The sequence below is a fragment of the Corvus brachyrhynchos genome, unplaced genomic scaffold (genome assembly GCF_000691975.1).
Source record: "Corvus brachyrhynchos isolate BGI_N302 unplaced genomic scaffold, ASM69197v1 scaffold142, whole genome shotgun sequence".
In the NCBI taxonomy this organism is placed as follows: Eukaryota; Metazoa; Chordata; class Aves; order Passeriformes; family Corvidae; genus Corvus; species Corvus brachyrhynchos.
In genome coordinates, this window is record NW_008237226.1 from 5,354,749 (window position 1) to 5,374,433 (window position 19,685).

Below are 19,685 nucleotides of genomic sequence, written 5' to 3' on the forward strand. Positions count from 1 at the left end.
TTGACCAGGACACACAAAACTGAGCATGGGGCTGCAATGCCAGGTCCATTGTGTAAATAACAGCACTTGGACCAAGTGGATCTTTGAAAGGTGGAAGTGAAATGGGCTACCTCTGGAGTCTGAGAACACCACAAACATCTCCACGGAAAGGCTGTCAGAGCAAGTCTTTGCTGCTGAGATTAGACTCAGCAGAATTGCCTGTACTACTTCAAAGAGAAAAGGCAGGCAGGACAAATGGTGCTGGGTTGCAATGATTCAGGAGCTGCAGCGTTTTCCACAGGGTACTTGGCAAGTGCTCCGTAATACATTTTCCAAGATGGACGGTGTTTCCTCCTGGGTCTCAAAACCAGTGCCCCAAACATTTGCTACTTCTAAAAACATCAGAGCCCCTACCACACCCTGGAATATCATCATCTCACACTACAAATGACAGCCTGCATCTCTAGGGCTATGGAAACAACTAGGAATAGGCTCTTTCACACAAGACAGGTGGAAAAAGCTCTGAAGAGTTTTAGCGACTGTAGATAAAATGCATGCACAGCAGAAGACTGGAAACCCCTCACAGAGCAAAACGGCATCCCACATGGAATGGGATGGTCTCCACTGACCAGTGACAATGTCACCAGGGTAGTACCAGTCCTAAGGCAGGACTCAGTGCCTAAAGGTGCTGTAGAGCAGCCACCTGTCCTTGGGAAGCTTACAGGACTGGTTCTCCTTCAAAGTCATAAGAAAAGATACCTCTGAAGTAATACCACCATGTCTGGTACACAGTGTCTGCACAGCCTGGGGTGTGAGGAAGGCCAGGCAATATAACTACAGCAGCTGGAATGAATCTTGCAAGCAATAGTACTGTTTCCTGGTGCGATGAGGAACAGTGCAAGGAGCAGTTAAAATGATTACTACACTTCAAATGTCATCTCTTCTCTGAAGGGCAACAGACACTTTGATGACATCCCCACGCTCAGCACCAGGGGAGGCTGCCCAGTCTCACAGCCTGAGTTATCTGCTGCTCACCATGCAGAAAGCAGAACCACCATGTGGCATGTGGAATTAAAGAAACCACTTCATCTCAGGCTGCTTCTGTGTTATTTGCTGTTTGAAGGTCTCTGGAGACACCTAAAATACAAGCGTCTTGAGATTTGTATACTCCCAACCATTAAATAACTTACAAATGATCACTATCTCTGCAAATCGCCTTCTAGTTTATGCAAAAAAGGCAAATGTTTAAACCAAAAACAGAGTCTGAGTTTCACAGCAGTGTTTAAACAGCAAAGCTGGAGGATTCCTGATTGTCCCTGTGCCACTGGAGAGGAGCTCAGCAGCATGCACTATGACATGTATGTGCACATGGAGGCTACAGCAGAGTCATTCTGAGCAGGCTGTCCCCTCCTGAGATGATGCAGAGCAGTTTGTCAGGTTTTGTATTTTTAGCAGTTTTAGAAAAACCTGCCCAAGTTATTTTTGAAGCCTGTGGTATGTTTGCTCATAAAAGCATCCCTGCAAACTGTCAGTATTAAGTCAGCTTAAGCCCAGCCCATTCCCTGGGGACCAGGCAGAAAAGCATCTCTCGGCTTCTGCCGGACCGAGAAACACAAACATGGGGTAACTGCTTCAGGGACACCCCTGCCCCACTCTCAGTCCGACAGGTAACATCATCAGTACTTGGCCATTTTTTTCTAGAAGTGCTGTCACAGGGAGTTAGCTGGAGTGCAGGAAGCAAGTGAGGTTACTCTTTATTCATTTGCATAACTCATGAAGAAACCAACAGAGGACAAACATTGTCCTCAGGGTGTTTTGTTTGTTTGCAAGGCAATCTGACAATTCTTGGCCTGCAGAAGCCGACTGTGGGCACAGATCTTCCCCAAGATCTCTGGGCAGAGCTGCAGCACGATTTTGAATGTTTTGAACTGGGCTTCATGTTAACAAAGCAGCTACTGGCTCTTCCAACACTGCTGCCCCTGCCTCTGCTGTCTACTGACCCTGAAGAGATGGGCAGAAGGAGAGAACAATCCTCCAGGAAAGTTAATGGGGAAGGGCCACCATGGATGGGGGTGTCAGTCCAGTCTTTCTCAGAGGAGATGAAGGCTGTGCCCTTCATCCCCAGAATAAAGAACAAGTCACAAATATACTGCCAGGCCTGGGAGTGAGAGGGCACCAGGAGGCAGAGAAATTGGGTTTGTGGAACATAAGCAATGAATGGTCTTTATCACACGAGCCAAGAAGTTGTGCAAGCCCTACAATAACCCGGCTCTAATTCCTCTTCTGCTCCCAGCTGCAAAGCCCCAGCAGCACTGGGGTTCGGTGTCAGGCAGCAGAGGGACGTGCTCTGGTGGGTGCAGCCTGGGTGTCCCCCTCCAGACTGAGCCAGGAGGGAGCAGCTGCCAGCCAAGCCCATCCAGTGGCCAGGCATTTCCTCTCCTGGATCAGGGAGAAGGTACAGCTCTGCGCTCAGACATCTTCCCTGAGCTGCTGACTTTTCACATAAACCCGTGACATGGTATGTCAGGCAAATCTGAGGGATGAAGTATACAACCAACTCTTAAACAGCCTAAGATCTCACATGTGAAGCACAGGCAGCTCCCAGTGAGAATGTTTTACTTTTATGACAAGCCTTAACCAAAAATCCCAACTGTTAATTTTGAAGTAATACTAGAGACAGCTTCTTTTCCCCCTATTTCTGAAATGAAGGAGCTGTTGTTTGGAGAGACTTGGATACTCAGGGCTGAGAGGAAGCAGCTCCTGGCAGTCAGAGCCCAGTGCAGTCTCTGCCAGACTCTTAGCCAGACTCCAAGATGCAGCCACAGGTAAATGTCATCTGCTCCCCTCGCCTTCACACGCACAAGTGCTGCTACTCCAACCCCCAAACTCCATTTCACTAGTAACTTAAAAATACAAATTAGTCCAAGAGAATAATTTTCATGATGACCCAAATACAAAACCAGAGTGATTTCCATTTCAGTATTTCCACAAATTACAGCATAGTGTGATACTGCACACCAAACTCATTCTTCTGCAGAGATGCTGCATCTGTGCATTCCCGCAGTTTACGGCCAAGGTTGAAGGCACCCACCCCTCACCTGCCCCTCTCCAAGGAGACAAGTAAGGTCAAATTCCTCATCTTAAGAGGTATCATAGAAGACACCCCACAGGACCTTCAAGTGACTAGGTGATCATAACCCTTAACCTCCCCCCAAAAGTAAAGATCAAATATCAAAGCTTACTCCAATCCTGGCTTTTGACTGAAGAAAAGTTTCTTTTTTCCTGAGTGACATCTCCACCAAGAGATGTCTTTTCTAGGCAGGGGAACTGTGGTAATTTGTTCTCAAGCTGCAAGTGTTTTTATAGCCTACAAGTGCAAATATTAGCTTCATCTTAACCTGACTTTATCACTGAAGTTGAACAAGACATTTGATGTACTGTGTTATTTCCGTAACAGAATACCATGTGTGCATCTCTTTGAAAGGTTTATTTCTATCTTCATAAATACAGAATTTTCTAAACACTGTGCAAGGCACCAAAAATTAAGTAAAATCTTTTATTTTAGATTATTTTAATCTCTTTTGACTCAATTGAAGTAAATAAGAATCTGAAACCACCTATTTGCCAATTACAAGCCAGCAGTTAAGGCAGGTACCATTGATACAGTGCATGAATTTTCTATTGCAGTTATTTAAACAAGCAGCGTTTTTACTATAGAAGTGCATAAACAGACTGAATTCCAAACACCAGCAACCCAAGATAGGCACCTAGTTATGAAATTTTCTTGTATGTGTAGTAGAATGCCAAAAGTTCTGCCATAAAGTGCAAAGACTATGGACAATAACACTTTCTTTTGAGCATTTTGATACCAGTAACATAATACAACGACTAAACATTTATAAATGTGGTTTCCATTACAAAAACATGTTCCACATAAAAGCTCCATAATACAATCCAGAAACAGAACTTGTGCGTGTACAGATGTAAGAAGTTGAAGCTGTACTGGCTTACTTAGGTACCAGGTATGTATTTGCTGACCTCTACAGACACGCACCAAGTTTAAACCCAATTTACACGCACAGTCCAAATCATTCTGCTTTGAGCACCGTGATATCCACTGAGCTTTCCCTTTGAGTGATGATGTGCGACATCTGCCCTGGTAATCTGCAACTGAGCATTGTCTGTAAAATGATCTGGTTCACAGCTCTCACCCAGCCCTCTCCAATAAATGGAACCTAAAATTAGTGTCTTCCCAACATAAGCACATGTCAGATGTGGACAAATACATTCATGGTCCCAAACTTAAAACAACTGGTAAGAATTTCACAGTGATCTGGTTACGGAAGCACAAAGACAAATGATTACATTTAAGATGAAAGTTACCTTAAAACTCAAATGAAGCTAATCTTTTATATGATGAGAAGCTAAAGGAACAAAGTATCGACCAATTACAAAAGTGGCTCTTTCCCAACTAATAACAAAAACCCTACAGCAATAAACTTATGGTCCTACTGCTGCAGCAGCCTTTGAGGTAGGTGGCGATGGCTTAAACCGAGGTAGGTAAAGTCCAAACTTGTTTTCAATCCCTGCAAAAGTGGCAACTGCCAATTTATAACCACCAACATGGTCAGGGTTAGGAGCAGGGAGCGTGATCCTAGATTTAGGAACTGTCTCTGATCCAGCTGGTTTTCTGCAAAATAATAAAAATAATAAATTAAGTTCCACAGAGTAAAATCAGTATTCACAAAAATCTCCTCCATAAAGTCAATTTAATGAGACATCTGAGTGTACTTCCCTGTAAGTAACTAAATTAAATACTGCAATGTAAGGAGAAATACCCTGTTTTAAAACCTTCCAGAACAGTAAGGAGCCTTCATGTTGATTGAGTATGGTCAAATCCAGATAAAATTTGCAGTGCATAATCAAAACTGCAGTGTGAGGTAACGGGTTCATAAGTCTTTGCTACAGCACACAACCAATCCAGGAACATAGCAGAGTTTAAGTAATTTTTGTGGTGGCTTTCAAACTGCTGTCCCCAAAGATCCGTGAAGAGTCTGCAGCTGCTCTGGGATCAAGTTAAACAGCTATATATGCCCATCCACCTGTATTGTCAACAAAGGCAGGAGGCACAGCTGAAGCTCCAACAAATTGGTTTTGAACTCGGTGACAACTGTATACTTTTTTGGATGTCAAATGCCCTAATCAGGGACACAGCTCCTCCACCAAATAATGAGGACTAATGCAGAGTGTATCCTGACCTGGCAGGCATCACATTTTCCCTGCAGTTACATCCCCAGCCCATTATTTAGCCTCCCACTGTCTCTGTTTACACTAACATAGGTTCCCTGCTTGAAACTGTGATATAAAATGTGGTAATATCTTGCTATGAAACAGGTACTGGAATATCATCCCAACCTCCATCAGTATAGTGTGCTTTAAATGATATTTACAAAGCCTTTACAACATGTCCTAGCAAGCCCCTGGCTCTGATGTTCCAACGAGGACCAAGACCCAACAAAACCAAGAATAACTTCAGGATCCCTGGTATATTCAAATACCACATACTTACACTCCTCCGAAGTCCACATAAAACCATCTCTGCAGTAGCTCGTAAGTCACCAGAGTTACACCAAACTGAGGAGAAGATCGAAATACACGAGCTTGAAAGAAAAGAATACAGTTCCTAAGTGACAAATGCCTCAATTAGAAATCACCTGGCAATAAAAGCTCTTTTACACACCTCCTGCTCCTTTCCAGAGAGCCTTTGGACCTTCTTCCCGCAGGATCTTGGCAAAACAGTCCACAACACCGCTGTAGGTGGTCTGTCCTGCTCGGGCTGCCACCTGTAGCCTTGTTTTGATCACATCTGCAGGGGTGACCAGCGATGCTGCAGGCATACCTGCCCAACACAAAAGTCATCAGGTGGGTACCACTGGCTTGGCACATATGCTACACACACCTCATTTATCCAGAGGTAAGCAGGTCTTTCCTCCTTAACATCAGGAGAATCCAGCCACATTTGATTTAAGCAGAAGCTGGGAAGGAGAACAAGCAACAAAAGGTGGCTGTTGTGGACGTGGCTTAACCCAGAGAGAGCTTCTCCCAGAGGAACCACCACATCACATGCTTCCTGCCAAGCTGGGAGGCACAGATTGGAGTTTTCAGTGCTAATCAGAAACTTGCATAGTTAATAAGCACAAAGCTTTTGGAGGGAAGGTTGATATTTCCCTTTCCTTTTCATTCCTCTCTGTGGTTGCTGGCATCCTGGTTGTACACTGTGCTAGAATAGGCTGCACACACATCCAAACACAGACACACAAACACCCCTCACGCAGCAATGTCACCGAGAACCAGATAATGCCGTGCATGCTCAGCATGACTTGAGAGCTAAGGCTTACAAAACGGGTCATTCTTCTCATTAGGAATGGCAGACTGCTCAGCTGCAAAGCCGCAGCTGACATCCTCAGCAGAATATGTGGAGGAAGATTTAAATTTACCCTGGCAGATAATCAACTGAAAGTAAAAAAATACCAAATTACCAATGGGTGGTATTTCTAAAATCATTTCTATCCAAACTTGGGGCTGCCCATGTTTGGAAGTGGAAAAAAAAAAAAAAAAAGCCAAAAAAAAAGGCAAAGAAAAGCACCAAGACTGTACCCAGAAGACACTGTCTCTTACGGTTTTATTACTTTTCCATTCTGCATCTGTTCCAAACCAACTTGGTCAGATGTAGATGCATAAATCTCCTTCCCCTTTTTTTTTTCCAGCTTAGTAATTCTGTAACAACTTTTGTCCAAACCAGCATGGTCTGGCCTCAAGCTCCAGAGCACCCTTCCTGCAGACTGCTCCAAGAGATCAAATCATGTGCATATCACCAAAAGAAGATTTCCTCCTCCTTTCCTTGTCCCCCCAAAATAACTCATTGACTGAGTGTGCACTCAGTGCAAGCACGAGCTGTCTGGCAGGCAAGCACTAAAACCTGGTCAAGGTTTTTGAACTCCAGAAACACTGAAATTCCTCTTTGCTTAGCCTTTCCCACACCAGGGTATTGCCTGAGTCTTCAATTTAAAGCCCGCCATTTGTCCTTCATAAGCCAGCCAGTGCTTTCAAGAAAACCAAAGAACTTACTTAGAAACAATTCTGCTTACTACACATTGACTTCCATCTCCTTATCACTCAGTCTATATTATTGAGGATATTTTGCACTTGAGATACTTAAAATCCTTTTTTTAGGAGCTATGTGTACAGGACAAAAGCATTTTGTCGAATTTACAGATTGCTGCCAAGAGAAGCTTACAATCAGAATGTGACAAATAGCCCAGCAGGAGCTGACAAGAAAAAAGAGGAGCTAGGGGAAGAGAAGGAAGTTCATGGAGGCAATAAGCAGATGGAGCAAATTAAGGAGAGATCCTGCAGATGGTATCAGAATCATCTCAGAATACGCTACGGCACAACAGGTTGAGGCATCTGGTGAACACTGAAAACCAGCAGTAGATCAAGCTAGATGACATGCATGTTGCCTGTGACCCCAACCACAATGGAAAGGAAGTTAATGTAAGCAGTACAAGCAACAGGCACCGGCAAAGGACACAGGTGCACATCTTATTACGGCTAGCTTGAATATCCCAGCAGCACGGGCTGTGTGTGGGAAGGGGGAGCTTCCCACACGCAGCCAGAGCTCATGCCCACATCTGAAGTCCCATGACCAGGTGAGATCCCTGGCCAGAGAAGAGACATCAGCCCAGAGACCAAAGCCAGCTTTTCAGAAGCAGTGCGTGTTTTGTTCTGTCTTTCCCTTGACTTTTGGCAAAACAGTGGACACATGCACCCCCATCACACTTTACATGTACCCAATAAAATAAATTTCTTGTTTTTGTAAACAGTATGATGAGTGTTGTATCTCTAACACTCTAATTTGCTCCTGAGAGTTAACCTAGGATGGGATTCACAGGAAGCACTGGGTAAAATTCACATTATAGCTAGATTGGTGAGCCATATCAGCAACAATAAAGACTGCTTCTGTGCCTGAACTTCAAAGGGACGGTTATCTCAGTCTGCAATCACCTGACAATGGCTAGAAAGAGAAAAATAGGAAAATCTAAGAAATTACTTGGCTTTAAAAACCCATCTTATGTTTCAAGTCTGTAAATATGATCTAAAGTTCAAAAATTGTTTTGTTCCATTAAAACGGGTGAGAAATAGGCTGGCTGTAAAAGCTCCTGTTGGAGGGTTTGGAGCCTAGCTCTGGAATGGGGTGTGGGAGGGGAGAGGACAAGGGGGTTTTGAGCAGCAGTCACTGGAACACAGCTGGCTTTGCTAGTGCCAGCTCAATGCCTTTGGACTATGAGCTACTGAATAGAGATCTATATGCCTCAACAAGACAAACCAACTGATCTTAGCTGTTGTCTAAGACCAGATACTGGCTAAAAAAGGGCCCTGCTCCTCAAGAGACACAGTCCCAAGTATAATCTTGACCAGTCAAGGAGTTTTCTTAGGGAGGAGAAAGCTTAAAATGAAATGAGAAAACATTGCTAAACCACCTTTCTGTACTGGAGTCATGCCATTCCATCATTTTTCTCACCTGGCAGGTCACAGCAGTCTGCCAGGGGCCATGCAGGAGGAAGAACTTGGGAGAGAGCAAGCAGCCCCTGATAAGCATGGTGGAAATACCTGCTGATGTGAGCCCTCCTGCTTGCTACTCACTCCCCTACAGGTCCTGTTGCACAAATCTGCAAGCCTATTTGTTTCTTAGGGGCAACCATAGACACTGCAGGAGCAGGACACTCAAGCTGCCCCCTGCAGCAGACAGCTATCAAGTGGAGGTCCCCTTTGGGTGTAGAAGCTGGGTGCTGCAGAGGGCCCTGCCACGCAGCACACAAGGGCAAGCTGAGGCTTACAAAGCCTGTCTCTGTCTTCTCCCTTGGGCTCTGGCACACTCAAGCTAAATTAATCTGTGAGAAGTTAAGCAAGTTTGGGCTCTTCTGTCTGTTTTGCAGCAACCTAAACCAACCAAGTGCTCAAGATCACACTCTGCACCTCTGTCATATCTGGGTATGCTAGGAATTAGCAATCTGTGGTAGTGCAGAAATGTTTTAAAGATCTTCTGCTTTATTTAGTATTAAAAAAAATGACAAAGGTAAAATCCTCAAGAAGCCAGGTAACTTCATGGGATACTGAGGGTAGCAAATACTGTCATCATTTTGTCACCTGTTATGTCATTGTGTTTGGAGAGCTGTACTTCTAGTGTGGCTTCTGGACTATATATACCAAAATCCAAGATTCATTTGATCACAAAGAATTTTATGAATGCCATGGTTTTGTTGATAAATCATTTCAACAAAACATTACCTCTCAGTGAGACACAGCCAAAACCAGCAGAGTAACTTCACAAGGAATGATGATATATGGTAACAAAACATCAGCAAAAGACTTTATTTTCCTTTTCTTTTGCTTCCTGAACATTTTGATTATACCAGAAACTTACAGTATCTTCAACTCATTCTACAGCACGGTAACTTCGTTGTTTCTGTGTAAGGTTGCAAAATACAGTATTGTTGCATACAGTCCTTTTGAGAGTTTTTTGTTACTGTTGTCACTGCTGTAACTATTGTGCTGCCAGCACAGTATAGAGCCCTGAAAAAAGAAATCTGGGCACTTACCAGCTATTGATCCAGCCAAGAGCAGATTTCCAGGGCTAACCCTCCCATCTTCATTTGCAAACGAAGCTTTCAAATGAGCGTAACAGGGGAAGTAAATGGCAGAGAAGGGGATGTCACGCAAAAAACATGCCTTAGCACCCTGTGTTGAAAAAGACACCAAGTTTTGAGAATGAGCAAATTTACCATGAATATCCGAGAACAGAGCAACATTGTATTTTTTCATTTTGCTGCAAAGGGTTTATAGAAAAAGCAATTTCTCCTCTCAAGAGATTCATGTATTTCACCCTGCTGAGGAGTGACTGTGTGCTGTTTCTTGGTTCACTAATTTCTGTCATTGTATGTATCTTGTCTACATGTCCTCCCTCACTCTGTAGCACTGTAGTTATGTGCTGGTAATGGAGAAAGTATCACGTGTTTGAGTAAACTCTGGAAACACCTTTGGAGAACTTTAAATAGTTGACCTTGTAGCCATGAACCCATGGTGGGAGTTTGAGACGTGTTTGGAACAGACTGAGCCACAGGATAGGTCTGTCACCCCTCACTCCCACTTAAAATAAATACTCCAGGGGAAACAGTGCCCAGTCCATACATCTAAACAGGCACTACAATTGATAATGCAACATATATTGAGGGGGTAGGACCATAACACCAAGTCTTTTGCAGAACAGTAACAGCTTGATTTACTTGTGAATTTTGAAGTACAAATTATCTGGGATACAGTTTGTTTCAATAAATTTCATCTCTTACTGTTAAATTTGCCTTGTTATCAATTTGTGGAAGTGGCACAATCAGCCAACGAAGTTGCCAGCAATACAGCTGGTTTCAAATCCAAGAGGGAGGCAAACAGGGAAGATGATTTTTGGGGTAGTGGCAAACAGTCAAAAGTTTTCCAAGCAGGGGGAAAAGCAAAAAGGCCACTAGGGAAGGTCAACCAAAATAAAATATCAAATAGTATCCGTGCTCCAACAGCAAAAGTAATTTGAAGTCTGCCTTTCCTCAGTATGGAGATCCAGAGGACACCAGAGCCTGCCAGGACTAAGACCAGGAGGAAAGCACAAACAAGAGGTGGCTTGGGAAAATGGGTAAAATCTTTCAAGCTTGAGAAAGAAATGGTTCATGGATGAGCCTAAGCCTCTTCTCTTTGAAGGAAGGGTGGAGACCTGGAGAAACTGCTTGAGGTTCATCCACAAACCCTCGGGGGGTGCCCTTGTTACTGTACTTCTCTTTTTCACAGGTCTACCAGCACATGCCTCAGTGCCAGACATTTCACAGGGGACATGTTAATATCCACATAATTTAATTAAATCTAATGATATGCCTGGACACATCTGTAAGCTTAGCTTGTAGTGTAATACCAGTTAAAATATAGTGCTTATCCAAGTTGGATGCTGGTTATCAAAGACAAAGGAGCTGCAAGGTGTCAGAAAAACCGTGAAGTTGCCTTTCCACGAGGCAAGGCAGGGGAAGGCAGCAGGATGTGTGACAAGAAAACCAGGTCCTGCAAGCCACTTCTCAGGAGACACTCGTAAGTGCAGTCTGCAGTCAGAGAATGCCTCTGAGAAAATAAAGACGTATTAAAAAGGCCATTAGATCTTGTAGTCAGACTTTGTGCGTCACAAACTCAGCCACTGAACACAGGGAGCAAGGCTCTGCTCCAGCTCCCACTGCTTCCCACCACACTTTGTCAGCTTATTTCTTGTGTTTCCAACTGAGTACTGACCACTTCCCCTGACACTCCCTTTGGAGATTAATGACTCCTGCTGTTCAGACGCTCTGCCTTCTCACTCAGTTGGATCTGTCCGATTTATGCTGCCAGTCGCTGGTTCTTGTTATGCCTTTCTAGAGATACTAAGGAAAATGCCATAAAGAAACTCAAAAAGCACTGGTGTTGGTGCTGCTCTGCCCATATGCTCTGCCTTGAGGACACAGAGAAGGTGAACCTTTGTATTCAACAGAAACAAGGATTCTGGACTCTCATGTGCAACAGAAGCCTGTTTAACAATTTACCTTTAATCTTCAAATAGGAAGACAAGACTAGGGTTTTATCAACTTCTGCATGAAAAAACCCAACAATTTAAGGATCAAATGTCTGCACTGTATTTACTTCACAGGAAAATTATGAAACTCACTACTGAAACATTCACAGACTGACATGGTTTCTTCAAAGATTTATTTTTAGAGCATGCTTCTCCTCAGAGCAAATCTCCTCGCTACCTTTGCCCTCGGGGCACATTACTTTTATTTTCTTTGCAATGTTGTCATCAAACACTGCACACATTTTTTCCTCTGCATTTTTTTCATACCCTGAAATATCCTGACATAGTTAAAATAACTTACAGAAATCAATAAAGTCCAAATGCAAGCAACTCTTAGTTCAACCTGAGCTGCTAATATTCCTCCCCCTTCATTAAAAGGCTCTTTTTCATAGGGCAGAAGTGGCATATTGTTAATATCACTAATAATAATACATTCAGGTATGCAGAGAGGGAGGGATGTCCATCAACTTAGTTGGCTCAGCATAAACAAAACCTGGATCAAAACTTGGATCCACTTTAATAATAACCCAGCTTGGCTCTGGTCCAGCATTGCAACAGTCTAAAGTTTCCCCTCATCATTCCGTTTAAAGTCTGGGAAAGCATGTTTAAAAGCAGGCCCCATTTAACTTCAAGTTAATCATCCGCAACCAGCCCAGGCCAATTAGGAAGGCTTAGGGAGATTGGCCACAGTATCTTGAAAAGCAAAAGAAACATTTATTTTACTTCTCACACCTTTTTGATGTGGACAACGTGCTGAAAGCCAAAGGGAGGTTTGATCAATCCCCAGAAAGCAGTAAGGAGCATCCAGCCGAGTTTATTCTGGCAGCCAAGGTGCAGACCTGCCAGGCATGAAATTATTGGGAGATCCTACACACCAGGACATGTGCCTTCCTCGCACAACAGCCTGTTGGCTCCCATCTTCAATCTCTTTAATAACCTTAAAGCTCTTAATCTCGGATAGTATCTCACTGAATAAACCAACAGAGGAAAAAAAAAACCCTGATTGTCAAAGATTCGGATAAATAAGCCCAAGTCAGTGCTGGGACAGGTTCTTTAGCATGCTAATTCCTGCTTATACCAGCTCTACCTGCGAATAAGGCTCTAAACAAACTATTTCTACTACAAGGGGAGGGTAATTATACTGACAAAGGCACCTCTGTGTCGGGTTGGGCAGAAGGAGCCGGCAGGTCTGGGAGACGCAGGCTTAGCCTAGTCTCCTGCAGTGAATGCACATTGTCTAGTGCAGGGGGAAAAATGCCAGACTGGGGGGACCTAGCAGCATTCAAGACAACAGTGGTGCACCTTGTCTGAGAGAGTTATTTAATGCTTCTGGCACCTGTACTTACAGCCACCCCCTCTTTTTCTCTTTTACAGGTTTAGAATTTATTTGGCATGTATAATTGTTATTTTGATCCTATAGCTACAAACAATAGGCAGCATGTCATTTCGTGATCATTTTGCATTCTTCTTGGGTTTTACTACAGACTTAACCCTTTAGAATCGGAGCCCTAACAGCACCTAACAGGTTTTGTAACAGTCAATCAAATATTACTGGTATTTGCTTTCAAGGGCTGCATTCTTTTTTCCCCTGTAAAATAACATTGCCTTAAAAGCTATTATAGGTTTTTATTCACATATATTTATACCAACCAAAATATGAAACTCATTTAGAACATCAAGTTAGAGGAATAAAATGTTGATTTCAAATGCTCTACCAGCAATTTCAACTCAGTTTGCAGGAAAAAAAAATAGCTGTTTTAGTTGGAAGGGCGTTGTTTCGGGTAATTTCAAAGGAAATTTCTGAAAAGCAGGTTCTCACATACGAGAACAGTAACAAATAGGCATGGTGGATGCAAAATGTAACTCAAAACTCTTACTACTGTGTTTCATATGTTTGTCATCCTGCTGTAAACCCTCAGCTTCATGACATGAAAATAGCTCAGCTGTTATCAAAGGAACCAGGTGAGAGCTTCATACATATCCTGTCACCTGAGATTACACTTTCCAGGTCAACACACCAGAAGCTTGTTTATGAAGTATTCGGGGGTAAGGGAGGGGAGGGGGAAAAGGAGACTTTTGGAAGCTTTTCTGACTAGTTTTGGAAATGGAAACTGTGTTGGCAATATCAGCCAAAGCACAAATCTGAGCTAAGTACCTTGTAGTAATTATAAAAATAAACATTACCACAACCAACATACCCTTTCCTTGAAGAATCATTTACCACTCTTATTTATTGTCTTCCTGGGATACAGAATAACTTTGTTGTGCAAAATTATGGAGTGGTACTGTCTGTTATGTTGTAAAGCACTATTCAGAATGATTATGTACACAAGGAGTAACATTTTATTAAACATTTTATGGCAGATATTATATGGATATGAGTTTGCTGTGATGTACAAAATAAGGAGGTATATTTACAGTGGTTATTTACATGAACACTTTAAAGATGTCTTTTAAGACCAATAGAATATAAATTCAACTGACTTTAACGGGACTTTATTCATATTAAGGTGTAAGACAGGTAGAAGACAGCAAATGTATTAGCTATGGATGATTACTTCAATATTCAGCTGTGGCTAGGAATTCAATAAAATCTATTAAAAATACTGAAAATCAGGAAAGTATCCTTTCCATTTCTGCCAACACAAATGACATTTTGCATTAGGTTAAATGATATTTTCCCTGACTGCGATATGTTCTCTCTATATTTTTAAGAATACCTGTAATCTACAGAGTATCTGTAGCTAAAGAATTTACTAGGCACAAGCTTCCATGCCCTGGTGCTTTCACAGTTACTATTACTGGGAGAAAGAACACAAATAGAGGAAACAAATTCCTTCTGCAAAAGTGCTGTTATGTGCCTCCCCAAAGCAGCAGCTGGATTTTGAGAAGTACAATGTTTTAAAATACTTATTTACACAAGTAGTTCAGAATTTTAGACAAAGGCAGAAAAAAATATTTGCTTTCTAGCTTTAAAGAATGACATGGGTTCAACCTAGCAGTCAGCTTAATGAGCTGTATGTGTCAAATCTTTTTATTGCTGGAATTAACATGCATTTTATTTCTAAGCTGCATATCATTACAGAATGGCTAATATCTGACCACCCAGTGAAGGAGCAGGGAGTCTCAGAGGAAGCTCTGACTGTAAATTTTGGCATTTATTATGACCCCAGACCTACTCTTTAGTTCTTTGGTGAGGAAGGAAGAGAAGGACATTTCAATTATCTGACCCTGAGCTATATGTGCTGTGATAGGAATTTTCCCCCAAAGAAAAACTTTAGGAGTTACAAAGGTCCACCAAGGACAGTCTCCTCAAAAGCACTAGGATGGTTTATTCCACTGTGTAGAAGGTTGAGCAACCAACTCAGATGACCAGCATGGAGGAACTCATGACTGAGCACAAATGCAGAAAATAAAATGGAAGCAGAGGTGGGTATAGGCTACTCAGGATATACAGAACCACTGCTTGAGTGTGCAGCAATTGAGACAGAAAAGCCAAGGATCAGCTGGAGATCTATCTAGTAAGGGATGTGAAGGGGGAGTAAAAAGGGCTCCGGTAAACACATCAGCAGCAAAAGGACAATAAATAAATTGTGAGGCTGTTGCACAATGGGGGCAGGAAACCTAGTGACAAAGTACACGGAAAAAGCAGAGAAATTACTTTTGTCTTGCTTTTTACTAGTAAAATCTGTCCCCAGGCCTCTCAGCTCCACAAGTTACCATGCAAGTCTGCATTACCTGCAGACAGGGCACTTAGAGCCATCTGCACATACACAATCCTGAGACCAGAACAGATACCTCCAGTGGTGCCGAGACAGCTGGCTGATGACATTGTGAGGTTGTTATTAACTTCAAAAGGTCAAGTCAGACAAGGGGGTTCTGGTAAGTAGAACAGACAAACATCACACCCATCTGGAAGAGCAAGAAGGAAGATCTGGGAAACTGCAAGATGTTTGGGCACACCTCTGTTCCTGGGAGGTTTATGGAGCCAATGTTCCTGGAAGCCATATCCAAGCGTATGAAGGACAAAAGAGAGACTGGGAACAACCAATACAGATTTATCAAATTGCAGCTGACCAACCAGTTTGCCAGACCTGTAGAAAAGGGGACAGCAATGGATGTTGTACAACTTGACTAAAAGCCTGGCTTTTGAGATGGTCTGTCTTAACATCCCATAGCTAAACCAGTGGAACATAAGCTGCTCTCTCAGCAGATGATGCTGAATTGGGGAAGCAGTGTGCTATAGTGAAAGGCTGTTGCTCAGAGACACCTTCACAGGATGGGGATACAGGCAGACAAGAATACAATGAAGTCCAAATCAGCAAATGCAAGGTCCTGCACCTGGACTGGAACTGACCTATGCAGCAGCACAGGCTGAAAGCATTTTTGGAGAAAAAGTCTGGAGGATACTGTGCCCAAGTTGAGTATGGGTCAGCAACACCTCTTTGCAGGGAAGTCAGACAGCCACACCCTGGGCTATAGTAGCAAGAGTGCAAGGGAAGTGATTATTACCTCCATTCAGCACTGCTGGGACCACATCTGGAGCCCTGTGTCTAGTTCTGGTCTCTCCCAAAAGATATGTACAAAAAAGATATGTTCACACTGGAGGGAGTCCAGTGCAGGGCCATCAAGCCAGTTGTGTAGTCCACAGCATACAAAGAGAGGAACTCAGTGTGCTCAACTCTGAGAAGTGCAGGCTAGGGAGAGACCTTATTGCTCACTTAAAGGAGAGTGCAGGGAAAGAAAACTACTCTTGGAGGTGCACAATGGAAGTATCACAGGCAATGGACAGCAGCTTCAATGTGGCCAATTCAATGAGGCCTAAGAAAAAGGGTGCGGGTCTTTTTGTTTTTCTTTGTTTGCTTTAAACCATGAAGGTGGTTAAATACCTGGTCAGATTGCCCAGGTGACCTCCAGGACTGGCTCTCAACAAAAGTTATTCTAAGATCAAGTCTGCAAGTAGAGAGAGCACAGAGCAGAGATCTCAGCACAGTACTACTGTGAACTGTTTCTGTCGGTAGCACACTGAAGTGCCACACTCACATGCCAATGAATGACGCCAAAGAGTATTACTCTCACTTATACAGAGAGGCACCAAAACTATGCAATCCAGCTTCTCAGTGATCCTCAATGGAAATTCATTTGCACTAGAATGCTGGGATAATTATGATCATAATCAATACAAGATTCACTCAGCTGGATGAAAAAAGGGTTTACATAGCATTTCTTTTGTTAATTTGTTGGCATGAGACATAAGATTTATCTGTCTGTGCCTTGGTTTTCTCTGTTAATGCAAGACAGGAGCACTGAAATTACCTGTATCAGGGGGGTGTGGGCATTTTATTTTGAAATCCACAGGAAGTGCTTCATAGGTAGAAAATAATACCAAATATATGAATTCAAATAACAAGCAGTACATCTTGTTAAGACATGCAGGAATTTGCCTCATGAAGCTAAGACCAATTCTTCACATCTTCTGGCTGCACTTAATACATTTTTCCTTGCTGACTACTATCTGGGACTCTTACAGATTTTCACCTGAATTTCAGCATAAACAACTCATGGGAACTAAGCAGAGCATGCCAAATGGATCTGTAGTGGTAAGAACAGTTTTCAGGGATGACTTTTCTTTGAACTAGGAAAGGAGAATTTTCACTGCAGTCCTTGGAATGTGGTAAATAAAACTTATAACCAAAAAAGACATCCATTTATTTCAAATTAAAATTCTTAAAATTAGAAGTCTAAAATTTTGCTTTCAACACTTGCAAAAGAAAGTCAATCAGTTAGTTTAAGTCATGGCTAAGATAGACAAGTGTTTAACAGCTGGAATACCTACATGAAGGCCCATTAAGCCTGCAAAGAAACTCCAAGATTCCCAAATAAAACTATTTTCTAGAATAACTATCTATTTTTGTTCTTCCACAGCAGTATGTATGGAGTAATACCTAGATCTACTAAAATAAGTACATTAAGGGCTTGAGATGCAAATCTTGTGTCTTGAGACCAAGAAACAAAGACCTCAGATGCAAATGGAAGACTTGTTCATGTTAGAGCGAACAACATGAAAAGTACTGAGATAGTCATAAAATCCTCATTCCTTTTTTATAGTTCAAAGCCAATTTGAGTTGTTAAGAGTATGAACATTCCAAACATATCAAGATATTTCAGTTCTCATTAGTAGAAGATTCATTATTATTTGATGTCCACTTGGTCTTTATACTTACTAAATTAATTTAGAAGCTCCACCAGAGAAGGCAGCACCTACCAAATCTAGTCTCATCTGAAATCCATTTAAGACCATTGATGTGTCTGGGTAGCACTTACTGGGGCTGGTGACTGATGCAATGAGTTATTAATGCCTTCCTGGCCTCACAAACACTGCCAGCTCCAGCACAAGCATTCAGGAGAGGGATGCTTTTGCTTCTAACACTGCTCTAACACAAGCACCTCAAGGCAGTTTAAAACTATTCTGAGACAGACAGGCTCCCCGTGCCACAGCCATTCCTCCTTTCGACTGGGTACAACCACCTGGGAAGCTACAGAGGGAGTTGGTCTGGGTTCAAAACAAACTAAGCCCTAAGGAGAAGGAGGCTTTAAGGACTCTCCTGTTCCAAATCATTATGTGGGTGCACCAATGCTCTCACTGGCACAGAGGAAAGGGGGCAGCTGCAGTGCCAAGTGTTTGGTAGAGAACAGCACAAACTGCCCAATTACAGACCTGGCTGTGACTAACGGTGCCCTTGGACACAAGCCTTGTGATGTGGTCTGTGCTCAGTGGGTGCCTACCATCACCAGGCTAAATTCTCTACTTTTGTCAAATAATTCAAATTTTTGTAGGCAGTGAATCCTAATGACATACAAAAGGACATGAACACAAGAAGTAGGGTGGGGGGGTTAAAAGAAACAGAAACAAAGACAACTGCTGAGTAAAACCAAACCCAAACACTTCTGCGGCTTTTTTTTTTTTTTGCGGAGGTACTCGATAAATGAAGCAATGAAACTGTGTGTCTTGTGATTAGATAACTGTCTGTTTCAATGCAACATAGTGCTGTAACTAGGTTGTGTTCATGTGTAGTTCTGACTAATATCCACCCGTATTTACTCTAGTGGATAGAAATAATTCATGATACAACCCAAGACATTAATGCCATTAAAAATGGAAAAATGTAGCAAATTCTGCTCAACCACGAAGAGAGGTACTCAGGGAGAAAAAAAAAATCAGAAACTGCCACTTTAGTAAACTAGTTCACTGGTTCTCATTTTGGGTTTTCTTTTTGCTAGTCCAAGTAAAAGTCAGTAGCTGACCTCCATTCCTGCGCAGCCTCAGGGAAGCAGACTCTTTACAATACCCCTGTTTTCAGTTGTAAATGTTAATCTGATCAAAACAGTAATGCCATTTACTAGGAGTTTACACAATAGCCTCAGCTTCAGTAAAACACCTAAAAAATTAGCAAGTCAATTAAAAGGGAAAAACAACTCCCCATTAAATCCTATTCAGACCTGCAACTTCTCTCCAGGCCAAAACATACAGACACGTTCTCACGGGCAGGCTCCTTCTTTGTAATGTTAACAGAACAATTTTAGAAGACTGGATGCTTAAAAAAGCAGATGGAATTCAAACACTGTGGATAAAGGGAATGGGGCTCATTTGGTGTCTTCTGAAGCATTTTCAATTTATGGATGCACTGCCATAAATAAGAAACAGAGGAATACTGCCTGCTTCACTGGAAATCCTGGGACAAACTGGAAGTGTGAAAGCTTTCTTCTGAATAGTAGGCTGCAGAGTCTGAAGAAACACCACACAGTGCTCTGCAGTATATGGTATTCATTACAGCTTTTGTTTCAATGCTTGAGTGTACTGGCTATCTCAAAGTACTTCAAGACCTTTCATATTCCCTCGTATCGAGTCTCCTTCATTTAAAAGTAGAAGACATCATAAAAGTATCTTAATCCTTTACATTATTTGTAGCATATATCCTATTAGATTCAACATTCAGAAGATGTTTTTATT

General features: G+C 42.4%; 1 protein-coding gene across 2 annotated transcripts in view; it reads right to left on the reverse strand.

Annotated features, from left to right (window-relative positions):
- Positions 1 to 3,451: 3,451 nt before the first annotated feature.
- The window catches only part of SLC25A13 (solute carrier family 25 member 13), a 101,896-nt gene continuing 85,662 nt past the window's right edge, over positions 3,452 to 19,685 (reverse strand). For both annotated transcript variants that reach the window (XM_017729312.1, XM_008629924.2), the window contains 4 exons: positions 9,639 to 9,777; positions 5,720 to 5,878; positions 5,549 to 5,639; positions 3,452 to 4,669 (listed from right to left, as the gene is read on the reverse strand). In XM_017729312.1, the coding sequence (XP_017584801.1) occupies positions 4,480 to 4,669; positions 5,549 to 5,639; positions 5,720 to 5,878; positions 9,639 to 9,777 (579 nt within the window). In that variant the 3' untranslated portion in view covers positions 3,452 to 4,479. The remainder of the gene's footprint in view (positions 4,670 to 5,548; positions 5,640 to 5,719; positions 5,879 to 9,638; positions 9,778 to 19,685) is intronic.